Source organism: Carcharodon carcharias, chromosome 11, assembly GCF_017639515.1.
Source record: "Carcharodon carcharias isolate sCarCar2 chromosome 11, sCarCar2.pri, whole genome shotgun sequence".
NCBI lineage: Eukaryota > Metazoa > Chordata > Chondrichthyes > Lamniformes > Lamnidae > Carcharodon > Carcharodon carcharias.
Genome location: NC_054477.1, coordinates 39944632 through 39958110, shown reverse-complemented (window position 1 = coordinate 39958110; position 13479 = coordinate 39944632). Strand labels below are relative to the sequence as shown.

General features: G+C 38.6%; 1 protein-coding gene across 2 annotated transcripts in view; it reads left to right on the top strand.

Annotated features, from left to right (window-relative positions):
* The window catches only part of nbeaa (neurobeachin a), a 1069212-nt gene that overhangs the window by 1007166 nt on the left and 48567 nt on the right, over positions 1 to 13479 (top strand). Inside the window, exons 49-52 of one of the 2 annotated variants that reach the window (XM_041199053.1) lie at positions 3515 to 3577; positions 3903 to 3992; positions 8572 to 8764; positions 11199 to 11270. In XM_041199053.1, the coding sequence (XP_041054987.1) occupies positions 3515 to 3577; positions 3903 to 3992; positions 8572 to 8764; positions 11199 to 11270 (418 nt within the window). The remainder of the gene's footprint in view (positions 1 to 3514; positions 3578 to 3902; positions 3993 to 8571; positions 8765 to 11198; positions 11271 to 13479) is intronic. The other variant, XM_041199054.1, reaches the window with a different exon arrangement.

The following is a 13479-nucleotide window of genomic DNA, read 5'->3' as shown; positions in this document are numbered from 1 at the left end:
GTTTTAGAAACCAACAAAGGATGAATAAAACATAATGAAGAGAGGGAAATTAGAATATGAGAGTTAACTAGCAAGAAATATAAAAACAGATCGGAAGAGCTTCAAGTATATAAAAAGGAAGAGTAGCTAAACTAAATGTTGGTCTCTTAAAGGATGTGACTGGGGAATTAATAATGGGAAACAAGGAAATGGTGGAGACATTGAACAAGTATTTTCTATCTTCATGTTAGAAGACATTAAAAACATCCAAAAATAGTACAAAATCAAGGATTAAAAGGGAGGGAAGAACTTAAAACAATCATTATTACTAGAGAAAAATACTAAAAAAACTATTGGGAGTAAGACTGATAAGTTCCCTGGACCTGATGGCCTTCAACCTAGGGTCTTAAAGAACGGTAGCAGAGAAAGTGGGTGCATTTGTTTGTAATCTTCCAAAATTCTCTGCCTTCTGGAAAGATCCCAGCGGATTGGAAAACCTCAAATGTAATGCCACTATTCAAGGAAGGAGGGAGACAGAAAGCAGGAAACTATAGGCCAATTAGCCTTGCACCCATCATTGGGAAAATTTTGGAATCTATCATTCAAGAAGTATTAGCAGGACATTTAGAAAATTATAATCCAATGTGAAGTCGACTTGGTTTTGTGAAAGGGAAATCGTGTTTGACAAATTTATTAGAGTTCTTTAAAGATGTATAAAGCAGGATGGATAAAAGGTAACCAGTAGATATAATGTATTTGGATTTCCAAAAGGCATTCAATAAGCTGCCACATAAAAGGTTGATACACAAGAGTTGGTGTTGGGGGTAATATATTAGCTTCGATAGAGGATCGAATAACCAGCAGGAAACAGAGAGCCAAGATAACCATATTCAATTGGTAAAACTGTAAGCTAGTAGGGTGCCACAGGGATCAGTTCTGGGGCCTCAACTATTTACAATCTCTATTGATTTGGGTGAGAATATTGTAGCTAAGTTTGCAGATGATAAAAAATTGTGAGGAGGACACAAAGAGTCACAAGGTGATATAGATAAGTTAAGTGAGTGGGCAAAAATTGACAGATGGAGTAAAAAAAAATAAGATATTGGAGGAAGGTTAGAAAAGCAGCATATTATTTAAATAAAGACTGCAGAATATTGCATTTCAGAGGAATATGTGTATACTCATAAGCAAATCACAGAAGTTAGTATGCTGGTACAACATGTAATTAGGAAGGCCATTGGAATGTTGATCTTTACTGCAAAGGAACGGATTATGAAAGTAGGGAAGCCTTGTTAGAACTGTATCGGTCATTGGTGAAACCACACCTGGAGTACTGCCTACAGTTTTAATCTCCTTATTTAAGGAGGGATTTATTTCTGTTGGAGGCAGTTCAGAGTGGTTCACTTGGTTGAATCCTGGAATGAAGGGATTGCCCTGTAAAGAAAAATTGAGCAAGTTAGGCTTATACTCATTGGAGCTTAGAAAAATGAAAGGTGATCTTATAAAAACATTTAAAATTGTGAGGGGGCTTGACAGAGTAGATGCTGAGAGAATGTTTCCCCTCATTGAGGAATCTAGAACTAGGAGGGCGGAGAGAGAGTCTCCGCCCCCCACACACACACCTTAAACCAGCTTATATTTCAACTCTTTCTTGGACTCGAACTCAAGTTCTGTCGAAGGGTCATGAGGACTCGAAACGTCAACTCTTTTCTTCTCCGCCGATGCTGCCAGACCTGCTGAGTTTTTCCAGGTAATTCCGTTTTTGTTTTTGTTTTGGATTTCCAGCATCCGCAGTTTTTTTGTTTTTAGAACTAGGAGGCGCTGTTTCAGAATAATTAAGATGAAGGAAAGGAGTAATCTCTCAGAGGGTGGTTAATCTTTGGAATTCTCTATCCCAGAGAGCAGTGGAGGGTGGGTCATTGAATATATTCAATACTGAATTGGACAGAGCTTTGATCTACAAGGGAGTCAAGAATTGTGGGGGAAGACAGGAAGGTGAAATAGAGGCCATGATCAGATCAGCCATGATGTTATTGAATGGTGGAGCATGCTCAAGGGGCTGAATGGCATCATCTTGCTCCTGTTTCTTAAGTTCTTATGAATGCATGTTCCACTGTGTAAGATTGAGGGTGCATCTGCTGGAAGGTTGAGCTCCAAAATGGCACTGATAATGTCAAATTAGCATTGCATGGAGATTGACATCATGATCTGCCTCCTGTTCATTGCATGTATGCTAACGCTTGCACCAATACGGTGTCCGTTCACCACAAGTGTGAGAGTGCTGTCAATGTCATTTTGGAACTCTAAGAGCCCTCATGGAATCCAAAAATGGGCACTTTCAAGCCCAATTTTCACTCGTTTTGCTCTGGTATAAAGGGGGAAGCAAAAACCTGTTTTATACAAAGTGCATTCACCATGTGGTGCATGCAATATTTATTCTTAATGCCTTAGGAAAATGTAAAATGCTGGACACTTAAGGTTCCAGTATCAGCCTAACTAATTTATATCGTTACAATGTCTGAACAAAACTAGGTTTTAACATACAGTACTTGCATTATTAGTATACCTAGATTTTCTACAATTTACAAGATCCTATTGAGGATGCCAAAATTATATGATCATGAAAACTGTATGGCCATTATCACGGGAACTGCCCAATGTAGTGAATACTAAATCATGTGAAAATGTATAGAACCTTTTAGCCTTAAGAGAAAAGAGTAACTTCAAAAGCATTGGGATCTGTCTTGAATCTAAGTCCAGTCATTTGTTTTTACAGTATGCGCATTGGTCTCCTTTGCCACGCAGCACCACCCCTCCCCCGCAGCCCCTCTGAACTCTGTGGCCTACTTACGGCTTCATCAATTTAAGAGTAATAGTAGATGTAATCAGCAAAGTTGTAGTTTTTTTGTCAACACTTAACTTTCACAATTTTTAAACTGAACTAAGCTGTTGGTACTAGTTTTCCTGTTTGTCAAAGCATACGGAGGCTGCACGGTTATAATGCTTTTTAATCCCATTTGCTCTGATTAGACCTTCTATAGAAAATGAACAAATTATTGGCTACCTCTGCTCTTGGTAATAAAAATAGCTGGAAGGAATTTTCCTCTTGCTTGACAGACTATGGCTTTTCATCTATGCACTGCTGACTGACTTGTCTCCTCTGTGAAACCAGCTATTTCCTGATTTTCCACGGTAGGGCATAATTGGTAGTTTATGTAACATTTAATTCATTGCACAAGAGAATCTCTTTCTGCCAGTCAGTTTGGTTTATATGAGAATTGGAGCGCTGCAATTATCTAAACACCACCCTCATATAGAATATGTAGCTAACAAGGTGGTCATCTGGGATGAAAAAATAAAATGACGCCCTTTTTCTTCAAGACACGTGAATGCTATGGATGAGGTAACTATTTTGTCACAGAAAGATGTCAGAAATCTTTTTAATGAGCAATTAAATAATTGCCATTTCTTCACTGCATTTTTGTCAAAGGATAATTACTTCCTGGCCTGTGACCATTTTGTCTTTTTTTTAAAGATCCCAGAGTCTTATTTCGTTAGAGATCCCTATACATTTCTCCTTACATCAGATTTTGCAAAGGTATTTCAGCCTAAAGCCTTGATATATGATATATAGTGCCTATAATCTTCCTGCATGTTGTCATCAATTAACATTTTTTATTGACCCTTTAACTTGTTAAAGCGAGTGTGAAGGAAGAAAGGAATAATTAATCTCAGCATGTTGCAAAAAAATGTATTGGCCACAACTAACACTTAGCTTAATTTTACAGACTGTAAGAGAAGCACATTTGCTATGAATTTCCAGAAATCTTAGCTGAGCTTGGATGTGCTTGTATTGTCAAACAGAACATTGACCCTTCACTTTGATGCATATTGATCATGACAATCTTTCTTTTCTCCCTCAGGCCATGGAAGCGCACATACAGAACCTTGGACAAATGCCATCTCAGTTGCTTATTGAGCCACATCCACCTCGAAGCTCTGCCATGCACCTGGTGAGAAATAATGTGTTTGGAATCTGCTTTACCTGAACTGCGCCTGGTGTAAAAACAAAATGCCGGGTTGCAACAGACAAGGAGGCACAATTCTGCAAGGCACAAAGTAGAAAAAGAACAATCACGCCTGGTTGTTGTCAGAAATTCATTATTACAAATAAAACTACAGTAAATTTAATCACCCCTTCCCAAATTAAGAACAGCCCAGAATTCTTTACAGGTTTAGATATCTCATATAACAAATGAAGTATTGGAGTAGATCTTTTGAATTTACACTGAAATTTATCATTGTACAGGAGTACATGTCTCTAATTCAGTTTTGAAAATCAATGCATCCCACATAATTTTAACTAATTCTTCTCAGACCTGCACTTCTCATACTTAGCACACGCTGCCATTGAAAAGTAAGCTTTTCTTTTCTTCCCCCTCCCCCACCCCGACAACATGGAGTGGGAGATATCAAGCATGCATGGTTACTGTAAGACTGAAACTTGTGATCTAATCTGTGACAATGGATGAACAGGGAGAAGGCAAATGGTAAGCGAACCAATAAGACACCCAGTGGATGGAAATAGGTACTGATCACACGCATGAGGATAAGTGAGGAGCAGTAGAGGGGGACAATTACTGGAGGGAGATGGCAAGGGAATATATATGACAAGGGGAGAAAAATGTTAAGGGACTATGTTTGTTTGTTAAACAGTCACTGAGAATCTAAGGTAATAGTGCGAGAGATTTACAGTACTATTAAGATTAATAATAATAAAAGTGATGGGAGAGAGTGAAATATAAATGATGAAAACAGACAAATGAAGAGTAACTAGAAATGAGATTAGTAATAGATATTAATAAGAATTAAAGCAGTAGAACAGGAGAGATACATGATGCAGACACGAGATGGAAATATATAGGGGAAGAATTTTCCCATTGGCGAGCAGGGGCGGGGCCCGCTTGCCGACGTGTAAAATGACGCACGCTGACGTTGGGCAGGTATCCTGATGTCACCGTGCGTCATTTAGATTTTCAGATCGGCAGGCACACAGCTGACTTTGCTGCGCGCCCGCCAAACTGTCAAAGGCCTATTATGGCCATTTAAAACCTAATTAATTCAATTTCATGAGCTGCAGCTTCAGAATATTTTATATTTTTACCGCACTTTATTTTTGCTGCTTTTATTACAGCAATTAGGGAGATCTATTTTGTTAGTTTTCAAAGTTTGTACCCCTAGGGAAAAATTTCCCCCCCGTTAGGGGGAAAGTGCAGGAGCAGGTGCACCTCCAAACGACGGAGCCCAGGCGGCCTTCGTGTTTTCCATGAAACTTCATCCACAGGTGGGATGAGGTTTCATGAAGTGTTTTAAAATCTAATAGAAATGTATACATTTATTCTTTGACATGTCCCAGCTTATGTGATAGTGTCACATGAGGGGACCTGTTTTAAAAGTGTTAAAAACCTTTATTTAAAACTTTAGCACTGAAACAAATCTCCCTGAGGCACCTCCATGCCTTGGGGAGATCTCTGCACTCTTTCACGTGCATGCAGAAAGAGCACAGGGAACATCTCAGGGAATTCCACCCCCCCACCCGCACAGGGAGCGCTCAGCGCTTCCGGGCGAGCGTCATGCTGGATGGGCCTTAATTGGCCCGCCCACGTAAAATGGCGGCGTGCCCCCAACCTCAATTAGATTTTAAAACACTTCATGAAACCTCATCCCGCCTGTGGACGAGGTTTCATGAAAAACACGAAGGCCACCTGGGCTCCACCAATCGGAGGCGCGCCCGCTCCTACATTTCCCCTCCCAACAGGGAGAAAATTTTTCCCTTGGGGTATAAAATTTGAAAACTAACAAAATAGATTTCCCTAAATGCAGTAATAAAAGCAGCAAAAATAAAGTGTGGTAAAAATATAAAATATTCTGAAGAAAATAAATGGCTACAATCTAAAATAAGAAAGAGTCAAGATAATCCTGAAAGATAGCAATAAATGCCATTCTCTTGTCCTTTTTACAAATAAAATTCCTGACATGAACAAAACTACAGGACATCAACAAATAATATTGACACACTTCCCCATCACCTTTCAAGTGTCATCACAAATTTCTGTCACAATTTTTTTAAAGAAGGGAAAAAACAGTCACTTGGAATGTACAAAGTCACCCAGCAACTGATCATATCTTCGTTAACATATGAGCCTAAACGAGAAATTTCAATCTCCTCTCTGGCACACATCAAGCGGACAATTAAAATGCAGGGGGAGAACTACCTGCTGGCTTACTGCCCCAATTTGATCAGCTACAATTTTAAATTGCACCTGAAGCTGGCAAGGTCCTTCTTTAAATAGACAATTGGGGCTCTGGTAATGTCATCTGGTCCCAATTACAATATTAACCTGAGGCCTGAATATGGGAGCCATTTAGTTTCCCAGCCAGGTCAATACTATCGGGAAGTGGATCTAAGGCCAGAGAAGTCCGAAGATGTAATTTTCTAAAAAAAAATGTATTTGTTTCCTTGTGTACTTGGAAGTACAGGAACTCTCCCCCAGGAAACTTTGGGCCATTCCCGCCCTGGATTTCCCTGCAACTCCCCTTACCTTGATCGCCACCAGAACCCCCCTGAAGGCTTCCTATTGTAGGGGTCTGTTTTATTCCTGATGGCCACCCAGCGTCAATTGTTGGGCAATCACTTCCAGCCTCTTTATTGGAAGCCGGCAACGTGCTAATGAGGTACAGGCATTAAAATTGCCTATACCTCCTTGCCATTGCTCCTGGATGGGCCAGTTAATCACTATGGCCATGTTCCTGCCTGGGACTTAAAATCCACCCTTAAATGTTTATATTGACAGGCTGACTTTCCCAATGACACTTAGAGAAAATCAGAGTGTAGCCTACGGTATGAGGAGCAATTATATTCTGATCTCACACAAGGTTTACTTGACAGAAATTAGACTTGCTGAATTTGAAGGGACATAGCTTCACTTTAGCAGAAAAATACGATGTACATTACATAGTTTAATATCCTGTCCTTAAAACACAGTGCATTGTCTGACTTCCCATAATATGATGGTAGGAGCACCATAGGAGGTCTGTTAGTGTGGTTTTGTGTGTGTACACATACTGGAATCTGAAATTTGCAATTAGTTACAACTGTCCTCTGATTGTCTTCGTGAGTTTCTAAGAAACAGCAAGCACATAGACTTACCTGTTTACAGTGGTGACCTAATAGACCAAGTTATCATGCTACAGACCCAAGACCAACTGCAGGAGAAATGCCACAGGAAATCATTGCAAGCAAAGAATTTATAATGTACTGTACATACGGATAGATTAGATCTCTGATTTGAACAATTCCCTTTCAAATAAAATCTTTTTTTCCATCCTCAAAGGAAATAGAAAAAGATCAAATTAATATCTAAATTGTAATATTTCATTCATTGTAATGATGTTGCAACTGACATTTAAAAAAAGCCAAACAAAAAAGTGAAACTGTTTCTATTTTTATTTTACTGCTGAGATTAAAACAAAATCTAAATTATCCTTAGTTCATACCCAAAGTACTTAGCATAATAATAGTTGGGATAATAGCCAATAGAAAATTAAAGTGGTTGATAATGTCTGGAGGAACACTAGAGTTAAGCAAAGTAGTATTGTCAAATGGAAGGAGAGAAAGGCAACAGGATGTTCAATATTTTTAAAACCATGGCTTCAATTTCTGATGAGTTTTTGTTTCAAATAATACCCTATAGTAGTTAAAAAAAACTAGCATTGTGGGATCTGAAAATCTGTGAGGGTACATCCTGGGATGTGCACCTATGTAAGACTTTTACCAATACCTCTACAAAAGCTGTGAGAAAATGCAGATTCCTGATACAGGAGTCCCAGGCTACTCTGATGCCAATTACCTTGTTTGGAGTAGGTGAAGATTCCGTTCCAAAGGCCATTCCAGAATTCCGATATAAGGGGAGGACCTGGCATGTCCAGATCCTGGCTATAATTTGGGCCCTTCCAGCATGCTTATAGTGAAATGATTGTAATAGTGCACTGGAAGAGTGACAGATTTTTAGCTGCACAGTATTTCACTCAGTTGCCATGTTTTATTCACAGGGTTTGAAACGAAGATGCCAATGCAGCATCTAAAATTTGACTAAAATAATAATCTGTTTATTCTTAATATTTCACTGTGTATAAAATTATTTGGAACTTCATAGCAGATGGTTTACTGAAAATATTCTCTTTTAGCCATGTTGGCTGAATGTTCTTTCCAATATACTTTTGTTTCATTATTCAGTGGTAGAATGAACAGATGTGATTTTTGTGCTAAATGTTTCCTGTATATGAAACCCCTCCTGTGGTACCTGATGATTCCAGCTCCACTTGGACCCCTTAATACCTATCCCATTGTACTGGTCCAGTCTAGACTTCCTACATATGGGTGCTGTTTGTTTTGTCAAAATAGTGGCATATTTTCCTGATGCATGTAAATACTTTGCCTACTGTTTTTTTCCCTGTTTTTCCAGACCTCCACATTAATTGTGTTTTCCCTTCTACCTCTTCTGTTTTCTCCTCTTTGTTTCTACTCAACAGTGTTTCCTTCCACAGAGCCCACTCATGTTTAAGGATCAGATGCAGCAAGATGTTATAATGGTGCTAAAATTTCCATCCAACTCCCCTGTTACCCATGTGGCAGCCAACACGCTGCCTCATCTAAGCACCCCTGCTGTGGTCACTGTGACCTGCAGCAGGCTGTTTGCAGTGAATAGGTGGCATAACACTGTAGGTAAGTGAAAACACTATCTTTGAATCTTTTTAATATTCATGACATGGAATTTTGTTATTTTGTGGTTATTCTTCTTTACAGTATTCCTGCTATTTAGTGCAATGAGATGTCAAAATAAAGGCAGCAGAATAAAGGTGCAATAGACATGTGAGCATACGTTTTGTGCCATTGACTGAGTTGATATAAATTGCTATTCCACAATGAAATCAAATCTTTCAAAACTACTAGCACTACTAAAATTCAATAAGTGAACCCAGTGTTGTTAAAAGTGCTCAGTGTTTATGTGATAATAGATTTTTTCTTAAAATTACAATGGCATATCCTGCTGTTTTTTCCAGATTACTGCCTGTTCTCATGGGCTAAAACAAGAATTTGAATGGGCAGCAGTACAGTTATAGGGTATTGTTGTAGGACACTAGCATACTTCATCAGCTGGATCGCATTATTATGGACTGCAGGCCACCGTTCCACTATCTGCTGTAGAATTTCTGCTGTAAACATTTGAAGTGGCAATACAAATATGTACTGTTCTATTTTACACCTCTCTCTTCATTTAATTTTATGATGGCCTTAAATTTAAATTGTTACAAATTTCTATGACAACCTGCTTTGCAATATTTATGTGACTTACCCTCTAAATGTTCAAGACATTTGTAAAATAGCTTTACAAGTAACAGCTAAGACTTGACCACCCTTCAAATAAACATTTTCCAGGTCATAAAAATCTGCATGAAGGTGCAGTTTATGTTTTTATTAATTGATGTTAACAATTACAGCAAATATTAATGCTCACTCTCTCTTTAATTCCTAAACTAAGATGTTATTTGTTTAAATAAATGATTGCAGTGAAATGAATTGTTTAAATACATACCAAAAAAAATGACGGTCCTTCTTGGTTCTATACATTCCAGAACATATCCCCCATCTTAATTGGCTTTTGATCCTTATAGTCCTTTCAGGCAATAGCATGTACTGGTAAGATGTATATAGCATACCGAAAGACAGTGGTTTGCAACCCCATTAACGTTAGGAGGACATTTTCTCCTGGTGAAGTTTGCATGTGATACAGTAGACTATCTTTCAGAGTCCTTATCCTTTAGAAATGTTTCACATAGCTTCTTTAATAATGCTATAACAAATATAGCTTACATTTATCAAAGATCCAAATCCATTCATTTATAAAAATTCTACAGTATGTCAAATTGAAAATATCTCAATATTTGATAAACAAATGAATGAAATATTAAATATATTGGTCTGAAAGCTTTTGATTTTTTGAAGTAATATAAGTAATATGTTTGCTTTGTATGTTGTGTTGTGACTAGTTGTACAACTTTTTCTAATAGCCAGCCCTTCCTCCTTTTCCATTGATAAGGGTTTATGGAGAAATAAGACATGTTTGGTATAAAATGCTTTGAAGGAGGATAGTAAACCTGTATTATTTACAAGATAACTCCTGTGCCTTGGCTTTTTTCTAATGTTCTCCCCTTTTGTCCTCTCATCCTAAAGCTGCACAGTCTCTGGAATCTTCCCCACATGACTATTTTTCTGATGTAGGCCTAGACATTATTGCACAACGTAACCAAAGCCACTGCAATCTTCATGTAATGCCCACACATGCAAACATAATTAGATACTGATAGAAGGGAAAGTTCTGGTTCAATTTCCTGCTCCGTAGCTCAGAAAAAATTAGGTAAATTTCAATACCACTATTGTTGCAATGGTCAAGATCATATAGTTCAGCACTGGCAAGGGACCACTGTCTGGAAGGTAATCTGGAGGGTCAGATTTTGATTCCATTGATTTCCAATGGAATGAAAATCAGGTGGGTTCTATAAAGGCCATGTGATCCAATTGCCAGATTACCAAACAAGCAGTGAAGACAAAAATCTACCCCCATTTCTAGGAAGTACTTGTTTAGTTAGTCACTACACTTGCAAAGGGTGACACTGCTTTGTCTTAATTTAAATGTTCTATAGGCCATGTGAGGCTCCTTTCACCATGAGGTACTGACAACCATGAAATATATAAACCTGCAGCACGTTCTCAGTGCAAACAACGCACATCAAAAAGGTGAAATACAATACATAGTCCATCAGTCAGTTCAGTAGACTTGGTAACAACAACTATATAGTGTCTTTAACATAGTTAAATGTCCCAGCATGCTTGATAAGGGTATAATGAAAAGTAATGCACACTGATCCAAAGAAGGAGATATTACATTGGGTGATCAAAGCTTGGTCAAAGAGGTATTTTAAGAAAGATCTTGGGAGATGAAAAGGTGAAGGGTTTCAGAAAGCAAATTCCACAGCTTGGAACCAGATTCATATAACCCACCTTTAACACAATAAGTAAGATACCTGAAAGGTTGCATTTTATAAGTTAATTACTTTAATTCTGTCATTTGTGAGATTTTTAAATTATTTCTCTGCAGGTCTTAGGGGAGCTCCAGGATATTCCCTGGAACAGGCCCATCACTTGCCGATTGAAATGGATCCATTAATTGGTAAATACATTGCAACTGACAATGGGGTTCTAGTTTGAGAATGAGATGTCCAGAACTGTATTGTTTCTTCTTGCTGCAGCCTGTTAAGGGCAATGATTTAAAAACTTATATCAGTAATTATGTATAAAGTAAAGATAAATACATTACTAGTTTTTGGTTACCATTAGCGTAAAAATATTTATTCAGGCATACAGTTTTGTTATAGCTATAACAATAAAATTGCCCACCCTAACATTTGTAATCTTGATGCAAAAGTTAGTTTAATTTCAGAATTAGAATAATCCCTATTCAAATGATCAGTTACACAATTGTGCTATTTCTAATTATCTCTTTGAATATTACTTGATTTTACAAGTGTCAGATCAGAATTTAATGGGGAAAAACTTCTCTTCTAAGTGCTATTCATCAAACTCAGTATTTCTATAATTGTTCTGTTCATGAAAACAATAACTATATGCACCAAATAACATAAAATGCAAATTATTGCATGAATCAACATCACTGCATTTAGAAAGTACAAGTGCAGAAAGGGAATTGTTTTTTTTGAGACTGTGGCCCAGGTCTTGCTGCATGCATTAACAATACCCATGAAGAGTTCTGCAACCTAACTCTTTTGTGATATTTCAGCTGGGACTTTGAATCCCGGCTGAAACAACAAAGGGTCAGTGCAGACTTCCACAAAGAAGGCCATCAGGTGCAAGAAAAGATGGACAAGAAAAGGACATGCCCCCTTTTCACAACAGTAGCTGCTATATTCCGGTAAGTTTTTAAAGGTCCAAGCCTTTCAGTGAGTGGGTGAATGCATGGGTGAGTTGATGGTAATGTGAGGGTGTAGTTGGGTTGGTGGGGGTTGGGTGGGGGTGGGGGGGCAGCATTTGTGATGCTCAGTTCAATTGCCTTGGCTAATCACCTGAGTTAGACCAGATATTAACCAGCGTAATACTTCCCGGGTAAGTTTGCAAGTAAGTCCTGCAGACCTGGCCAAAGTCTCTGACACTGAGCACCATGTCGGAGACATTCATGGACAGTGAAAGTCAGTCCATTGGAGTTTAACCTTCCCAGGCAATTTTAGCGCATGTGTATGTCCAATCTCTGATATCGGATTATGGAAGATTGGGCCAAAATTTTCTCTGAATTACTTTAGTTAGAAACATGCAGTTTTCCAAACAAAATTGGCTGTGATCCGTGGTGCAAGAAATTACTGAAGGTAATGAAATTAACTTGGATATGCATCTCTAATATAGTCATAAAAGTGTAATTGTGCTAGAAGTTAAATTGTACACCAGTGCATCTCGTTACCATTTAGTAAATGGTTGGTAGTGGCATAAATCCTATAAATCATCACCCAGCTTTTTACCATTTTTGTAACCAGTAATAGAGCTGAAAATTCCACAATAAATTGATTCTAAGCAGTGTGGCCTGATCGATTTGAAATTAGACGCCCAAATACATGATCTTCTCTTCAATTTTCTGGATGGATTCAGCTGCAACAACTTTCATGGGCAGAATTTTTCAGTCGATGTGTGGAGGCGGGCCCGACACACCAGCACATAAAATGACACGTGATAACATCGGGCATGCATCTCGATGTCATCACGCTGAGTTGTGATGTTTCGTTTGGCGGGCGCGCACCGGAGTTGGTTGCACGCCTGCCAGTATGTAAACGGCTTGTTAAGGTCATTAAGGATCTAATTAAGGTTATTGCGAATGCTGAGCACCACCTCAACTTAGACATAGATCACCATTTATCCATTGTCAGTCAGAACTCCATATAAATGTTTTTGTTAACAGTTCTCAACCACCGAACCCATACAGAGTTCAGCCTTGCCGTTTCAGGGCATAGACCACATCCATGGTGGTAACAGTCTTGTGTTTAGTGTGTTCCATGTAGGTGACCGAGTCTCGGATTATATTTTCCAAGAAAACCTTGAGAACCCCGCGAGTTTCCTCGTAAATGAGGCCAGACATGCGCTTAACACCCCAATGACGAGCAAGGCGGCAAATGGCAGGTTTAGTGATTCCCTGGATATTATCTCGGAGGACTTTCCGGTGCCGTTTCGCACCTCCTTTACCGAGACCTTTCCCGCCTTTACCTCTACTGGACATCACACCCGGAGATAAAGCTTTGTAATCAGAACTCCATATATAGGAACTTAGGAGCAGGAGTAAGCCATTCGGCCCTTTTAGACTGCTCCGCCATTTGATTTGA